The 17044-nt window shown below is 52.8% G+C and overlaps 1 protein-coding gene across 2 annotated transcripts; it reads left to right on the forward strand.

Annotated features, from left to right (window-relative positions):
• The first annotated feature begins 255 nt into the window (after positions 1–255).
• On the forward strand, positions 256–16835 carry CC2D1B (coiled-coil and C2 domain containing 1B). 2 transcript variants are annotated; one of them, XM_055585896.1, is made up of 25 exons: positions 256–1299; positions 1456–1662; positions 2866–2952; positions 4651–4795; positions 5843–5946; positions 6290–6448; positions 6879–7004; positions 7200–7359; positions 7541–7722; positions 7879–7954; positions 8052–8162; positions 8241–8371; positions 8584–8656; positions 8856–8992; positions 9414–9531; positions 9614–9786; positions 10176–10301; positions 10836–10894; positions 10982–11098; positions 11473–11546; positions 11685–11743; positions 11936–11987; positions 12427–12526; positions 12684–12774; positions 13898–16835. In XM_055585896.1, the coding sequence occupies exons 3-25, from the start codon at positions 2887–2889 to the stop codon at positions 14024–14026; spliced, it is 2568 nt and encodes an 855-aa protein (XP_055441871.1). In that variant the 5' UTR covers positions 256–1299; positions 1456–1662; positions 2866–2886; the 3' UTR covers positions 14027–16835. The 2 variants fall into 2 exon arrangements, with proteins under 2 accessions (XP_055441871.1, XP_055441870.1); XM_055585895.1 differs by lacking the exon at positions 1456–1662 and having other exon boundaries at positions 258–1299.
• The last annotated feature ends 209 nt before the right edge of the window (positions 16836–17044 follow it).

The raw sequence follows: 17044 nt of genomic DNA on the forward strand, positions 1-17044 counted from the left end.
AAACTTCTTTTAAGTAGCTTGCATTCTAGAGAATGTTAAATATTGTCCATTTTTTAATGTCTTAAATATTTCATTGTAAAATATTTTCAAATGAAAAGAAATATGGGAGTGAAATTTCCACTTTATTTACTTCTAACACTTTTTTTCTTGGCTACCCCGTGTGGCTTGTGGGATCTTGGTTGCCGCGCCAAACCTGGGCCCTCCGCAGTGAGAACCCGGTCTTAACCTCTGAACTGCCAGGGGGGATTCCCTGAAATTTCCATTTTAAAACAATAAAGATGTGGAATTCCCTGCCGGTTCAGTGCCTAAGACTGCACTTCCATTGCCGCGGTACTGGATGGATCCCTGATCAAGAAACTTAAGATCCTGCATGCCAAACGGTATGCCAAGAAAAGCTGGGTTTTTTAAAATATAAAATAGTAAAGACTGTCTCTTCCTCGGAGAAATCACCAAAAAGAAGTAAGGAGGTAGAAAAGCTCTTTGTCCAAGGAAACTGGAAGATAATTCAGAAGTTTAGGAAACAGGCAGGAGGAAACGATTTGCAAGGTTCCAGGTGGTAGGTAGCTTCTCTCCCCCCACCCACCCTTACATTGCATTGGCTTGCAGGGTAGGAGAGTCAGAACTTGGTATTAAACTGTCTGAATTGACTTTATAAAGAGGTGCGATGAGTACTGCCTCTCATATCTTAAAGATTAAACCCGCCTTCTGATTAGAAAAGGTACCTTTAGATGCTGCAAGATTAAGAGGAATCTGTGAGCTTCTTTTCCTAGAGACTCAAATTATAAAGTACACCGAAAGAGATGGTAAGGCAGAGAAATCACTCCTATAGGGCGGCGGCCGCAGCCATCCTCCCCTCCCCGCCGACAGGAGCGAGATGAGGACTTAAAGCTAGATAGGTGAGCGTGCACCCAAGCAACCTCGGAATGGGAGTGACGGAGGAAGGTTGGCGGGAAACCTGTAAATGGGCTAGTACAGACGGAGAGGCTGCTGCATTTGCTCCAGATGCGGAACAACGTGGAACGGCCCAAAGACCCTCCCAGAGAACTTCGCGTTACCTGCCCGAAGGCGCCTGCGCGCTGAGAACTCCACCCTTGGAGTCACCTGTTGGAGCGCCACGCCCGCTTCACCTTGCGCATGCGTGATACGCGCAGCACCGGCCGTGGAGTCACGTGTTAGAGCGCGAGGCGTCTCCCGCCGGGGCGCTTCCTGTCACGGCTGCCTCGGCGGCCAGGGGGCCGCGGGAGGCCTGGGCGGTACCGGGCGGGAGAAGGCCCGGATCGGTTTCGGATCCGCCGCGAGGTATGCCGCGAACCCGCCCTCTGGCGAGGGAAGAGGAGGGGACGGCGGGGGAGATGGAGGCGGCCGGGCAGGGCTGGGCAGGGCGGCGCGTCCTGCCACGGGAGTGGGGTCCCCGGCTTCGCCTCCCCTGCGCACTCCCTGCCCTCCTCTCTCCAGTGCCTGCGTCTGGGTCCAGCACCGCTGCTCCCAGTCGGGTGCCCCCGAAGCCGCAGACTTGGCGGGTCTCGCCGACCCACTCACTTCGTGTCCCCCGCTCAGTTGACCACCCGCCGTACACCCAAGTCACTGAAATCTGACGCCTTGGAGTCACTCTGAGCGCCTCCTCCAGAGCGCGCACAGCCAGTTAATCTCCGAGTCCTGCTGGTGGTACCCCTCTAACTCTGGAATCGGTCCACTTCTCTCCCTCCCCAACACCATCCCCACGGTCCCTCAGCCTCTCCCCTTTTCGCCGGGACCGATTCACGATGCTCGGTGTCGAGACGGCTTCCAGCCTGCGTTCTCCCTCCTTCCATCCTTCCGTCCTTTCTGCAGCCAGGGCGCATGTTTCTGAATCACCGACCTCATCCCCTCACGTCCTTTGCCTTCAGAACCGTGCTCAAACTGCTTTAGGCTTCAGAGTTTTTCTCATTTGCCCCTTGCTAACATTTTCAGCTTCGCTTGTCTCACACTGCATGCCGCACTAATCCCAGCTTAGTTTCCCTGTGCAAGTCAAGCTGTTGTCACCTCAGAACCATTATCAGGTTGTTCCCTATGTTTGGAATCCTATTCCCCTTCACCCCTCTCAACATGTTCGTGACTCAGCACAGGCATCACCTTTTCTCTCTCTGCTGTATAAGGGCCGGCCCTGGGCAGCCGTGGCGCCTGGCACATCCCTGTTTGGGTTTTGTCCAGTGGTGAGGGGCTCTCCACCTTGTGAATGTTCGTTGAGAGCTGAGGGCCTGTCACATCCACTCCTGCCCTCCGGGTGCCTAGCACAAGGTCTCATATTGTAGGCCCAGTGAATGGTTGTGAGATCTCGGAGAGAACCAGAATACCGAGTCCAGATTTCTCTAGAGCAGAACTGTCCAATAGAACTTGGTGCAGTGATGAAAATGTTCATTATTTGTGCTGGCCCATGGTAGCCACTAACTGAGGGACAGAAACTTTAACTTGATTAAATTTAAATAGCAGCAGCCACATAGGGCAACCATGCTTAACAGCACAGTTTTAGAGCCTTTCTGAATCCTGCCAAGCCTTACACCCTCCCTGTACCTGGAGTTAACGTCCCTGATCTGCCTTCTTAGGCCACTCACCACTCAACCTCTTGGGTTTAATCCAGATTAAATCAGTTCAGTGACTTTTGATTGTGTCCACTCTCCCCTCTTAATGGTATTAATAGGTGGTCCCCTCCCTTCCATCTTCTGTTCCTTGCTTCAGTGCCCTACTTCCAGCTTAGGTATTTCAGCCTTGGATGTTAAGCGTATTAAGCATTGCCTTCTTTCTCTGAGTTGGAAGTTTACTAACCACACCTGTTGGGGGCGGGGTTTGTAAGCTGCTCCAGTCTGAGTTTCTTCCACTCCCCACTAGACAGGTATCCAGGCTGCCAAGATGCCAGGGCCAAGACCTCGGAAGGGCCCTCAGGCCAGTGGCCAGGGTGTGGCAGCTGCCAAGCAGGTATGGATATAGTCTCCTTCACCTTCACTTCTGAGTCAGTCTGAGGGTAAGGGTCTCTGACAATTTGGGGAAACTGGGTCACCTGTGTGGTTTCCTTGTTAAGTCTAGTGACTTTGAGCCATGCCTCCTGAAGCTGGCAGAACCCATGGAGACCCTCTGGACCAGCCCCTGCCACACACATGTGGACGCTAAGGCCTGAACTCTCTTGTGTTTCAACCCAGGCTTCCTCCTGCAATGGCCACCTCCATGTGAACGACCCAGAGAGTTCAGGAACCACCAAAATTTAGGGTGTTCCGATTGGATCTGCCTGCTCACTTTCTCCCTTTATTTCTTCCGGGTCCCAATTTGAGACTTCTTAGCCTATTGTTACTGTCTTAAAAGAGGCAGGTAAGGGTGGTGGTAGGATAAAGGGCATAGACTCAAGTCACAAGACGTCATTTATTTATTTTTAAAATTTTTTGGCTGCACCTTGTGGCATGTGAGATCTTATTATAGTTTCCTGACCAGGGATCACACCTACTCCCCTTGAAGTAGAAGCACGGAGTCTTAATCATTGAATGGCCAAGGAAATCCCCTAAGACCTTATTTTTAAATTCTAGCCCTGCCACACTTACAGGGCTGTCTCAGTTTCATCTGAACATGGAGAGAAAAATAGGACCCACTTTAGGTAGTATGCTGCTGCTAAGTCACTTCAGTCGTGTCCAACTCGGTGTGACCCCATAGACGGCAGCCCACCAGGCTCCCCCATCCCTGGGACTCTCCAGGCAAGAACACTGGAGTGGGTTGCCATTTCCTTCTCCAATGCATGAAAGTGAAAAGTGAAAGTGAAGTCGCTCGGTCGTGCCCGACTCTTAGCGACCCCATGGACTGCAGCCCACCAGGCTCCTCTGTCCATGGGATTTTCCAGGCAAGAGTACTGGAGTGGGTTGCCATTGCCTTCTCCAAGTCAAACTCATAAAGACAGAGAGTAGAGTAGTGTTTACCCTGGGGGTGGGAAGGGGAGAAATGGGGAATTGTTTAATGGGTGTAGAGTTTCAGTTTTGCAAGATGGTGATAATATTTATGCAACAGTGTGCCTGGAAAATCCCATGGATGGAGGAGCCTGGTAGGCTGCAGTCCATGGGGTCGCAAAGAGTCGGAAACGACTGAACGGCTTCGCTTTCACTTTTCACTTTCAATCGTTGGAGAAGGAAATGGCAACGCACTCCAGTGTTCTTGCCTGGAGAATCCCAGGGATGGGGGAGCCTGGTGGGCTGCCGTCTCTGGGGTCGCACAGAGTCGGACAGGACTGAAGCGACTTAGCAGCAGCAGCAGCAGTGTGAATGTATTTAATGCCACTGAACTCTACACTTAAAAATGGTTAAGATGGTAATTTTCATGTTACATGTGTTTTACCACAATTTAAAAGGAAATAGGATCTACCTCAGGATTTTGAAGATTAACTAAGATAGGCACGTAGGCTGCCAGGTACCCTGCCTGGCAGCTGGTTCTCTTATTGTTAGTAGTAGTAATGGCAGTGTGATCTTACTGGGTCCTTTGTAGAGTCACCAGGGAGATGAGTGTCCCAGGGAAGGCTTTAGTTTCCTTTTCTGCACTTTAGGCCCCACAGGGAGCCGCTTAGCTCCTGTGGATTGACTCCCGGGTTGGGCTCCACCCTCTCCTCATTGTATGGTTCTTAGAAATCTTCTCTGCTCTCAGCTCGGGCTCTTTGTGGAGTTCAGCCCCGAGGACGTGCTGCTGGGGGTGGAGGAGGCTGAAGACGACGGGGACCTGGAGGCAGAGTTGCTGGCCCTCACTGGGGAAGTAGGGACCACAGGCAGGAAACCAGCACCCAAGGGGCAGGGTGAGTTTGCCACAGTTGGTGCTGGGACCAGGTGGGCTCAGGCAGGTGGTTGGACGGGCCTTTCTTCACAGCTACGGGGAGCCGCCCAGATCACCTGGTCCTTCTGGTATTCCTGTGCCTTCTGCAGCATTCCCTCTGAGAGGCCATCTTGCTCTGCTCACTTGCCTGTGTGTTGTGTGTGGGGAGCTCACTCCTTCCTGGGTTGCACCCTCTCCCTTTGGACAGTCAGAGTCTCTGGGCCTGGTACAGGCTAGGGACTCAGCACAGACTGAATCGGTCACACAATGAGTGCGCAGAAATTATATCAAATGAACGAATAAGTGGTATCTTCCTGCCCAGCTTGAAGAGGACAGAGACCTGAAGCCTTGTGAGGGAGGCCAGAGGGAACCAGGAGCCCTCAGAGAAAGCCATCTCCCATCCCACGTGTCCCTGAGCCGAGGGCAAGGAGAGGACCCTGAAGGGACTGACTGGTCTGGGAGAACCATGCCATCACTTCTCTCTCAGTGCAGACCTGCTTAGGGTTTGATGAGCCTGGGTTTGAATCTTGGCTCTGCTGTTTACCAAGATTGCAATGTTAGGAAAATTAATAAAGTTCTCAGTTTACTCATATGTAAAATGGGGATAATATTACTTTTGGGGCGGGGGGAGTGGTACCTGTGCTGCACGGCTTATCTGATCTTAGTTCCCTGGCTGGATCCTCAGACGTGAAAGTGCAGAGTTCTAACCACTGGACTGCCAGGGAATTCCTAGTATTACCTATTTTGTGGAATCATTGGGAAGCTCAGATGTTAAAAATCTTCATATATGAAAGGTGGCTAGGGGGAACAGATGGCTATGTCTGTGAATAACTGCCACAGTAAAAGGGCTGAGAAGGCAGTAGCCTGATGCCTGTTGGAGGGCCTGGAAAAGTTTCCCTGCAGAGCGGGGACTCTGGTTGTGAAAGGAAGCTACCTGGATGTATCTGCCAGTGCAGTGGACTGAAGACCATCCTCTACTCCTCGGGAACCTTTTGTGTTGCTCTGACCCTCTGTGACCCTCTTCCCCCAGCCCCCCTGCCTATGGCCCACATTGAGAAGTTGGCAGCGGACTGCATGCGGGATGTGGAAGAAGAGGAAGAGGAGGAAGGGCTGGAGGAGGATGCAGACTTGCTGGTGCGTCTGCCAGGCTGGTGTCGGGGGCTCTGTGGTCAAGCTGTGGAGGAGGCCTGGGTTTGTCCCTCTGTGTGCTGATGTTGAGCCAGTGCCTTGCCTTTCCTGGGCCCTTGTCCTGACATCTGAGCTCTGTACTTGGGGATTCTCAGATCCAGAGGCTTCACTGTTTTGGGGGCTGTCCCTGATCAGATTGGAAGGGTGTAGGAGTGTTCTGGTAAAGGGGACTTTCAGGCACAGTGAGTGATGCTGGGAAATACAGCTGGAGGAGAGTGTCCTTTATTCTCAGGTCGTATAGTGGGTATGATCATGAGGCTCCCAACTCTTGGGATCTGTGTCTCCTCAGACGGAGCTGCAGGAGGTCCTGGGTACAGATGAGGAGGCTGGGGCACTGGATGGTGATGAGACAGCCAGCCTGGGTGGCCCTGAGGAGGAGAAGGAACAGGAAAATGTGGAACCTCCGGGGCAAGCAGCTATCTTGACATCTCCAGTCCCAGCAGCTCAGGTAGGTTCTGGAGGTCTCCAGTGTGCCTTTGGCTGTGTCCTCTGTGCCTACATACCCGTGTAGAACACATGTGGAGCACAGCTTGTCTAGGAACGCTGCAGTAATAACCCTTTCCAGCGCCCTCCTCCAGCAGCTGCCCCAAGCCGAGACTGAGCACGAGAAACTCCTTGGTGGCTGCCGGCCTGAAAGGCCTCTCTGTTCTCCCATACCACCCCCCACAGCCATTTCCCGGCCTCCACAGATTGTCTGGACCTCTGTGTCTGCCTCTGACATGGCCTCTGGCCTCTCCATTGAGTCTTGTCTCCCAGCTTTTAGGCCCTCCTTCTCCTTGAATCCAGGTGCTTCGTGTTCTGGGGCAGCTTCCTTGCAAGGAGGGAGTGGCAGGGGCTTAGCCCTGGAGTGGCCAGGCCCTGAACTGAAGTATTCACAGGCTGGAGGGCCCCGGGGGCTGCAGGCCCTGCTGGAGGATCGGATCCGCAACTACCAGGAGGCCGCGGCCAGTGCTAAGGAGGCAGGTGAAGCGGCCAAAGCCAGGCGCTGTGAGCGCGGCCTGAAGGTGCGTTGGGCTCGGCTGGGCACTAGCGCTGGGAGGAGTGAGGCTGAGGGCAGTGAAGGGTGAAGCACCAGAGGAGCTTGGTCAAGCGGAGGGGAAGCCGCTCCACCAGAATGTGGAGGTGAAGGACCCCTGGCCTGTCTGAGCAGGCTGCAGTCCTTGGTGGCTGGCTAGGCTTCTGGTTCTTTTCTCTCTCAGACACTGGAATCCCAGCTGGCTGCTGTGAGGAAAGGCAAAAAGATCAGTGAGGATGAGATCCCGCCTCCAGTGGCCTTGGGCAGGAGGCCCCTGGCCCCCCAGGAAACAGCCAACAGGAGCCCTGAAGCAGAACCCCCAGCTGCCCCCTCCGTGGAGCCAGGTATCTGGAGACAGTCAGGTCCTGGCCTAGTTCCCAAGGTCAGGGCCCGTGGCCTGCCTCCCCATCCTGCCGTTGTCCGTGGCCATCAGTCACAACTTTCCTAAGACGTTCACGGGCTAGCCAGACCTGGAGGCACTGGAGACCTTCTTTGACCTTGATATTTTCTTTTGTTTCTCCATAGATAACCCCTCCCAGCCTGAGACAAGCCTCTTGGGCAGCCCTGGTATTTCTGCCCCACCCGACTCAGACCCAGACCCACGGGCCCTGCTGTTGGCTCGACAGAGAGAGTACAAAGTGGCTGCTCTGAATGCCAAGCGGGCTGGAGACCTAGACCGTGCCCGAGAGCTCATGAGGGTTGGGAAGGTATGGCATCTGGTTCAGAGGCCCTGTGTCCAGCCCCTCATTTCATAGCTGTGAGCGGTGACCTGGCCAAGCTTCAGTGAGACTGGTCTGTGGGGGCTTTTCAGCCCAGATCCTTGGGGTTCCCTGGCTTATGTTCCTGCCTTGTTCCTACCGCAGAGATTTGCTGCTGTCCTGGAGGCCCTGGAGAAGGGGCAGCCTGTGGACCTCAGTGCCATGCCCCCATCACCAGAGGGTCAGTATCGGGGTGGTGGGGGCAGCCTGCCCAGGCTAGGGCTGGGGCTGGCCAAGCATGCCTACCCATACCTACACCTGTGCTCTGGATTCCCCAGACCTGAAGCCCCTTCCACAGGCTTCCCAAGCCCCCACAGCGCCCTCAGATGCACCCCCGGCAGTGGAGCGAATGCACCCAGTGATGGCCTCTGACATCCCAGCAGCCCCGGGTAGGCCTGGGGACACTGTGGAGTGGGGACCTGGGGGGAGGCAGGCAGAGCTAACACTGTCTCCTTTCTCCTTTCAAGTGGCCCCTGCTGAGCCACAGACAGTGCTGGATGCCCTGCAGCAGAGGCTGAACAAGTACCGTGAGGCAGGCACCCAAGCGCGGGGCAGTGGGGATGAGCGCAAGGCCCGGATGCACGAGCGCATTGCCAAGGTGGGCTACAGCCTGCCTCCTTGACCAGCTGCTGTCCGTCTGCTCCCTGGTCTTTGAGTCTTCATCTCGTCTGTGCGTCTCTGGAGCTCTTGCTGTCTCAGGGCTCTCCTTCCTCCTGGGGCTGCTGTCTTCGTCTTCCTCTTCCTGCCTCTTGCCTGAGTGGAGCCTGTGACCGCTGCCCACCATAGGTCCCTCCCTCTCTTCTCTTGCAGCAATATCAAGATGCCATTCGAGCCCACCGGGCGGGACGGAAAGTTGACTTTGCTGAGTTACCTGTTCCTCCAGGTGAGTGGGGTTTGGCCTGGGGGCTCATGAGGTCTCTGAGCAGGATGGAGGGGAGGGGGAAATGATTCCTCACACATCAGCCTCCACCTGGGGAAACTACCCATCCCAACCATGCCCAGGAAGACCCCAGTAGGACCCACAGCAGCCTGATGTATCCTCAAGGCTCCCTGAACCCTCTCCCAGTGTCTCTCTCCTGCAGGATTCCCCCCTATACCTGGCCTGGAGCCCACCGTGGCTACCGAGGAGGATATGATGGCAGCTACGTTAGCAGCTGCCCAGAAACTGGCCTCCGCAGAAGAGACAGCCCCAGCAGAGGAAGAGGAGGGTGACAACAAGGTTTGGCTGAGGGCCCACGACTCCAGGGTTGGGGGGAAACAGCCGATGAGGGGTAAACCCAGACATTGGTGTCCGTACTAACAAGCCCAGCAAGGTAGATATTTTTGCTTTTATTTTATAGAGAAAAAAACTTGGGCCAGGGCACCCAGCTAGGAATTAACAGAGCTGGATTCAGACCAAGGTCTTTCTGACTTCAGAGCCCAGTTTGGTCCCCTTTCCCCTACTCTCTCACATTGGGAGGTTAGCGCAGAGAACTTGTAAGACTTCTGGTTCTGAGATTCTCCAGGGTCCATGAGGGAAAGCCATTCATCTCAGGTCACACAGTGAGTAGCACAGTGTTACGAAGAGAGCCTGAGTCAGGGAGCTGCCGTGGCCAGGCTGGGGAACAGAACCCCTGTGACAGCCTCCTGGGCACCTGCAGGATGAGCCCCCAGCCCAGGCCCCAGTGGCCAAGAAGCCAGCACAGCCTCTCGTCCCTTCATCGCGGTCCCTGCCTGAGCCCAAGACCTCGAGTTCTAAGGAGGTGCTCAGTCCATCTGGTGAGTTGGGGAGAAGAGGGATGGAGGAGGGAAGGCTGTAGTGAGAGGCGGTGTGGCTCTCACCTGTGTCCCCTCCCTCCAGCACGAGAGCAGCTGGCCCTGCTGGAGGCACGGAAACTGCAGTACCAGCGGGCAGCCCTGCAGGCCAAACGTGGCCGGGACCTGGAGCAGGCCAAAGCCCATCTGCGGGTGGCCAAATCCCTTGAGGCTCAGATCACCCAGGTGCGAGCTGGCCGCCCTGTGGACCTCTCCAAGGTGAGTGTCGCCTGGTTAAGCAGCAGGACTTGTCGGGCAGAGAGGTGGGTGGCAGTCTTGATGAGCAGGACTGTGAACAAGGTTGCTTGGAGGAGGGGGGACTTGAATAGGATGTGGTGACAGCTGAGAACTCTTTTGCTTATATGTCTCCCTGTCCCATGACCCCAAGAGAGCCCCGGGGGCCTGCCTGTGGTGAGAGGTGACCAGGCCGGGCAAGGCCAGTGAGAAACAGAGCATTGCACTGGGATAGGATGGCAGGCAATGAGTTCCCATCACTTGAGGCTGCTGGAAGCTGGAGAAACATTTAGTTTAGATTTCTGGTCTGTTTGGCTCAGTAGAGGAGTAATTTGACTCTTGAGGGCCCCTGAGGGGCCTTGTGACCTGGACAGGTACCTTCACCCTTAACGGATGAGGAGGGTGACTTCATCCTGATCCACCATGAGGACCTGCGACTCTCTCAGAAGGCTGAGGAGGTGTATGCCCAGCTACAAAAAATGCTTCTGGAGCAACATGAGGTGAGTCCTCCCCTTGCAGTGTCCATAGCCTCCTCTTGGCGAAAGGCAAGATAGGGTTCAGATTCTAGCTCTTCACCTTACTGGCTGTGAGATCTTGGGTAAGGAATTTCTCTTCTCTAAACCACATTTTCCTTATCTGTAAAATAGGATGATTAATACCCCTCTTGCAGGGCTATGAATTTCAAACAACAGAGTGGAGGGGGAATTACCTTGAAGATGGGAGAAAGACATGTTTGAGGAGTATTTGTATATTTCGGTGTATCTATCTGAATGGCTGCCTGCAAGTCTGGTTGCTAAAGTGATGAGGAAGAAGAGGAATTTGCTAAGGGCATTTGGGGGAATGGCTGTCCCCAGTCGAGCAAACAGCAAAAACTTAGTGCAGTGGGACTTGGGAACAGTGACCTTGGGTTATTATGTTGGAGAAGGCGAGGGGGAGGCTACAGAAGGTTGGAGCTTTTAGAAATCAGGCCTTGAAGGCCAACTTAGCTGGGTCCTGTTCTGGTCCACGGAGTCACTCTGAACTCCTGTTTTCAGAAGTGTCTGCTGTTCTCCAAGCAGTTCATGCACCAGGGCAACGTGGCTGAGACCACACGGTAAGTGCAGGGCTGGGGCCAGAGCCTGTGGGGTAGGAAGCAGGAAATGAGCACAGCCGTGCTGACATGCACACCTTTTCCTGTCAGGTTTGAGAAGCTTGCTCAAGACCGCAAGCAGCAGCTTGAGATCCTGCAGCTGGCCCAGGCTCAAGGCCTGGACCCTCCCAGCCACCACTTTGAGCTGAAGACATTCCAGACTGTGAGGTGCCAAAGCCTGAGGGAGACCGTGGCTCCATGCAGGACTGGGCAAGAGGCTGGGAGCCAGGGGTGGAGACTTAGGCCCCTTAAGTGAGGCTGCTCGGGCTTGGCCCTGACATAGGCCCTGGGGCTGGAGAGGGGCAGGACGTGGTGCCTGCCTGTGAGGAGGGGCTCGGAGCTGTGTGGTCGCTGGGGCAAGAGCCCTGTACTAGGGTCACAGACCGAGGCCTTCACTCCAGCTCTGCTGCTCAGACTCAGGTTTTGCCTCCCTGGGCCCACTCTCCTCTTGGCCGCCACCCAGCTGGATAGGCAGGCATTGGAAGAGGGAACTTTTTCCCACTGCTCTCCTTCACTTTGCTTTCCTTGCTTCCCGGCTGTAGGATCTTTGCAGAACTCAACAGCACAGAAATGCATCTGATTGTTGTCCGGGGAATGAACCTCCCAGCCCCTCCAGGTAGCCCTGGGGCCACCCCTACTCTCTTGTCCAGACACTCCAGCCCTGGCCAGTAGGAGGCACTGGCTCTCCCTCTGCATCAAGTGCTGGGGCTCCTGGCTACTCCCTGTATGCCTGACTCGTCCTCCTCCTTCCTAGGGGTGACCCCTGACGACTTGGATGCTTTTGTGCGGTTTGAGTTCCACTACCCTAATTCGGTGAGGTTCCAGTAGCAGTAGGGTCCTGTGAGCTCCATCTTCCCTTCCATGGCCCTGTGCTCTTTTTCTTCCCATCCCTTGGTCTCATCCCCTTTAGGGGTCCCTTCCCTCAGCACTGATGTAAACCAGAGCTCCTGGGCCTGTATCTGTTTTTTTCAAGCTGTCCTGACTTCTCTCTTCTCACTGCTTTAGGACCAGGCTCAAAAAAACAAAACAGCTGTGGTGAAAAACACAAACTCTCCAGGTGAGGACCTACACGAGGGCTGCTTCTTCCTCCCCTCCCCCTCTGATACCTGTGTGCAGCACTTGTGTCCAGAGTACTTTCAGATCTATTTTCTTACTTGGTCTGCTTACCTTGGGAGATGAAGGCCGGTATTACTACTACTTCTCGAATGTAGTTGGGGAAGCTGAAGCTCAGAGAGGTAAAGGGATTTGCCTAGGGCCTTAAAGCAAAATGGGTGGAAATGGGACTTGAGGCCAGGAATCCTGACTCCCATTTTGATATGATCTGCGTCAACAACGGTCCAGGTGAACCTCAAAGCCAGGATTTGGATGCTCTACCTCCCTCTGGTGGCAGTGGCTCTGAATTGCAGGCAGAACGACGTAGTGGAGACAAGTGGGCCAGTTTCCACGTGGTCAGGAGATCCCTGCGAGCCAAGTCCCTCCTTCTCTCCCTCTTGCAGAATTTGATCAACTCTTCAAACTAAATATCAACCGAAACCACCGGGGCTTCAGGAGAGTGATTCAAAACAAAGGAATCAAGTTTGAAATCTTCCACAAAGGGTGAGGGCCCATTGCTCACACTGCCAAGGGGCCGGGAGGAAGGATTGGCTTCTGTTGGTGCCACTGCCCCTGCTTCAGTTTTCTTGTGCTGGTTTTAGCCAGCTCATTTCTGCTGTCCTTGCCCAGTCCAGTCCTCTGCTGACTCTTGGCTTTCCAGATCCTTCTTCAGAAGTGACAAGCTGGTTGGCACAGCCCACCTGAAACTGGAGCGGCTGGAGAATGAGTGTGAGATCAGAGAGATTGTGGAGGTAAGGTGGGCAAACTGGAGGACTTGGCCAGCAAAGGGCCAACATTCTCTGAGTATCAGTCCCTGTTGTAGGTTTTTGATGCCTGTAAAAATATCCCTAAGTGTGCTGTAGAGTATGTGCTATTCCCATTTCACAAATGAGGAAGTACAGAGGGTCTGAGAAAACTTCATTGTGTCAGAAAGGAAGTAGCTGTATTCTTCCCGTAACACTCTGAGCTATTCATGTTCCCTTGAGGGGCCTGGGCATGCTGTCAGTGTGGCACACACAGATTCCTAGGTATCTGGGAGCAGGTTTTGGTTGAGTCAGTTGTGGCAACATGATGAAGCAGAAAGAACTCTGGACATAAAGTTGATAAGGTATTTCCAAGGAGGGACCTACCAGAACACAGCTAGTCTACTTAGGAATCACCCCCAGACAGCTCCTTAAGCTGCCCTGAACTCACTGAATTTCACAGGGATGTGCCCCTGACGATAGCAACTAAGATCCACAGGAAGGGTCTCTGGCAGAGCTGGGCCCAGACCTTGGCTGGTGCCTTCATAGGCTGAGGCTTTTCCTGCTGCATTGCCTCTGCCTGCTTGGAGAGTTGTTCTTATGTGGGGCCTGCTTTGTATCAGCCCCAGTGAGGTTGGTCAGACTTCAGAGCCTGAGGCACTGCTTTCTCCAGCTGCCTCTTCTGCACAGGAGGAAGCAGCACGGTGGGTGAAAAGGCAGGCATGTCCTGACCTTGCTGCACAGTGGACCATGTGACTGTAGCCCTCATGCCATCTGTGAACCGAGGGTTTGGGCTCAGTGGCTCTCAGGCTGTGCCTTAAAGCCAGCGCATTTCTTTTGGGAGTTGCCATGTAGGAGTTGCCAGGGGACTGTGGGGCAAACTGAGTAAGCACAGCTCTAGATTTCTCACCTCCACTTCAGAGCACTGGTGCTTATTTGGACTGATGTATTTTCTGAGACTTACCTAAAACCACAGAACCCAAACAGCAGGAGGCTGGGGTTGTCCTGCAATGGAGACTCTTCTGTTGACATGCAGGATACTTGAGCTCCTCTCTCACCTTGTGAGCCCAGGGAGCTGCCTGCCCCCCACCCCGCCTCTCAGTTACCATCTCCCTCTCCATGGTCCTCACAGGTGCTGGATGGAAGGAAGCCCACTGGGGGCAAGCTGGAGGTGAAGGTGAGGCTGCGGGAGCCTCTGAGTGGCCAAGATGTGCAGATGGTCACCGAGAACTGGCTGGTCCTGGAGCCCAGGGGCCTGTGAGGTGGACAGCTCTCTGGGCCCTTAGAACCTCTGCCTGGGCCCCATGAGAACCCTTCCGGTACTCATATCTAAGGAGAAAACCCAGGAATTTCTCATCTGTGAGGAAGACCAAGAGGCAAAACTGTTGGGTTGGGCTCAGGCTGGTTCACGATCTTCAGTAGAACTGGGGAAGGAAGTTAACCCCCCCAGGTCTGTTGTCAGGAATCCCTTCCAAAAATCTACTTGTACACTCACTGCAGTTTAGACTTCCTGTGCTTTGTGCAACAGAGGGTCAACGGTGGAGTGGAGTCAGGCCAGCGACTCTTCTCCAACTTTTTCCCCTGGGTTTTGCTGGCTACAGAAGTCTGTGTACATAAAGGAGATGCTGCTACACAAGCACCAAAGACCGGTTAGGCATGTGCATTATTGACCACAGCTCTGGTCTTTCCTGTTGCTGGCCTCTCCCCAGGCCTCTACCAAAGCTGGCTGGATTCCAGGATTTCCCCCTCCCTCTCTGAGCAGGGCAAGGACAGCCTCACTGCTCTGCCATGGAGCCTTGTAACCAACCCCTTAACCCCTGTGAATCAACTGTTTGCAACTTGCCCCAGCCCCCAGTTGCACCATTTCTAGACGTGCCTTTAAAAGCTAAAACTGTAAGGGATAGGAAGGCTCGAGTGTGGTCTGGACCCCCTCCCCAGCGGCCGGGGCGGTTCCGTGATTGCAGTTGATCAGCAGCCGCCTGGCCCACACGGCTCACTTGACCCCAGCCCTGCCTGTGCCTCGTCTCCTGACAGCTGCTGCCGCAGCCTCCCTGCTCCCCAGGGCTCTTGGTGGAATTTTGTTCAGGACTGTGTGGTGGGAAGTGAGAGTAAGATTATCTTGAGTTAGGTCCATGTACCTGAGGCTGAAAGACTGTTAACTGAGGAAGAAAGGAAAAAAATTTATATATATAAATAAGTAAAATGTAACTGATTTTATTTAAGAAACTAGGTCTATTTCATTGTAGGGGATTTACGTTCTCACAAAATAACCATCAAAGTCTTAAACAAAAGCCCTGCTCCTCCATGTCACGGCCCGCCCCCTGCCCCCACCCCTGTCACTTTTTAAAAGCCAGAGTGGCAGTAACATTTGTTAACTGACAGAAACTTCAGCTATGGCTTCCTCTTCAGAGACAGGGCAGGAGAAGCCTTGCCTCTTCATCTAATCACCTAGGGAAATCCCTAAATTTCTTCCCAAGAAATTCTTTGGATTTATTTTTGTGAACAGATGGAGATCATAGAGGGATTTTTATCAATACTTGCAGTAGATTTAATGTTCAAAACTGCAGTAGTCTATACATCTCTTAGAAATAAACTTTAACACCCCATCTTCCTCCCCCCCTTTGAAACATTAACAAAGTATTCCTGAAGATAGTATTTTAAGGCTCTACATGAAGCAGCTACATTCAACTTACTGATGATTGTAGTCCTGCAAACATACAAGTTTGGGATTGAGCTTTTGTGTATGCCTCTTTCTGGGATGCAGCTGGACCACACTTCCCTGCCCTTAAGAGCAGAGCTTACAGTGTAACAACAGGGACAGCAGGTAACTTCTGAGCACTAGAAAGCATCTAGTTAATCTTAGGGCTGATCTTAACTTACTAAAAACTCCACAGATGTGAGACTTGACACTAATGCGGTCGTATCTGTGTGTCATACGAGCAGCCATCTAGAATGAAAAGGAGGGCTGTCAGCCCTCATAAGGTGGCCTAGAACAGAGAGGGAAGCTGAAGCGGGTTCCTGACTCAACCTAGTCTTCCTCTCAGGGTTTGTAAGTGCTAAGAAGGCTTGAAGTTTCCGACCAGTACCAGGAATGTCTAAACTCAGTCATCTGTTAGAAATTGGATAACAAGTTTTTCTCTGTGGTTCAAAGATTTCCCATCATAGCCTGTTCAGTTTCATTCTGCTTCACTGCCCTTTGCTTTTTGGAAACCAGAACCTCCAGGCTGAGAGAGGCAAGGCAGAGCCGCCCACTGGACTTAGAGACTGAGGTTCTTAAAAGGCCTTTGTTGTAGCCCAGGCATGCAGGGGTCACTGGCATGGGAGGAGCCTGCCCAGCCTCATCTTGTGCTAAGATTTATCCAAATTCAGCAATTCAGCAGTGCAGATTAGTGACTTGTGGGCAGTTGGGAACCAGCCACGACCCAAATCATTTTTAAATTTCTTTTCAATTGTATAGGACATACTTTCTTCTGAATACAATATGGAAGGAATTTATCTTAGAATCAGGAAGTCTTGCTCACAGTTAAAGGGCAAACTAGTTTGCATTTTATTACTTTCCTTTCTCACGGTTCTATTCTGAAACCTACATTGTTGCTTCCCAGTTTTTGAGTGCTTGTTTTCCAAATATTTGTGGGCAGTTTTTAAACACTCTTTTACCCCTTGAGGCAGCTGCTTTGAAGATGAAACTCTGGGGCTGAGACTGGCAGAAGGCAGCGCCAGGAAGCTCGCACCTGGTTCAGTTCCATCACAGATGGAGTCTTCCCTTCTCTGAGCCTCAGCTTCCCAAACTCTAAAATGGACATTCTCATTCTTCTTATGCTCCTTTTCTCTTCTGGCTACATTATAGTCCTCCAAGTCCCATTACCGTCATTATTAAAATTATTTCAGCATTATTATTAAAACAACTATCACAGACTTTTTCTAGAAACAGTGTTCAGCAGATTTCTTACTGTCTGAAGTGCATTAAATGCATAAATTATTCCCTAAATGACTAGTTATGATAGAAGAAAATTTAGTTGGAAATTCTGAGCTCCCCAGCATTCAGGAACCAGTGTAGATGAGGGAAGACACTAGATGGGAGCTTACACAGGGCAAAGTTCAGTTTATCTATAGCCCTAGAGACCAACTGTAAAGGAAATAAACTTTGAATATTTACTGGAAGTACTGATGCTGAAGATCCAATACTTTGGCCACCTGATGTGAAGAGATGATTCATTGGAAAAGACCCCAATGCTGGGAAAGATTGAGGGCAGGAGGAGAAGGTGATGACAGAGGAGTA

The sequence above is a fragment of the Bubalus kerabau genome, chromosome 6 (genome assembly GCF_029407905.1).
Source record: "Bubalus kerabau isolate K-KA32 ecotype Philippines breed swamp buffalo chromosome 6, PCC_UOA_SB_1v2, whole genome shotgun sequence".
Taxonomy (NCBI): domain Eukaryota; kingdom Metazoa; phylum Chordata; class Mammalia; order Artiodactyla; family Bovidae; genus Bubalus; species Bubalus kerabau.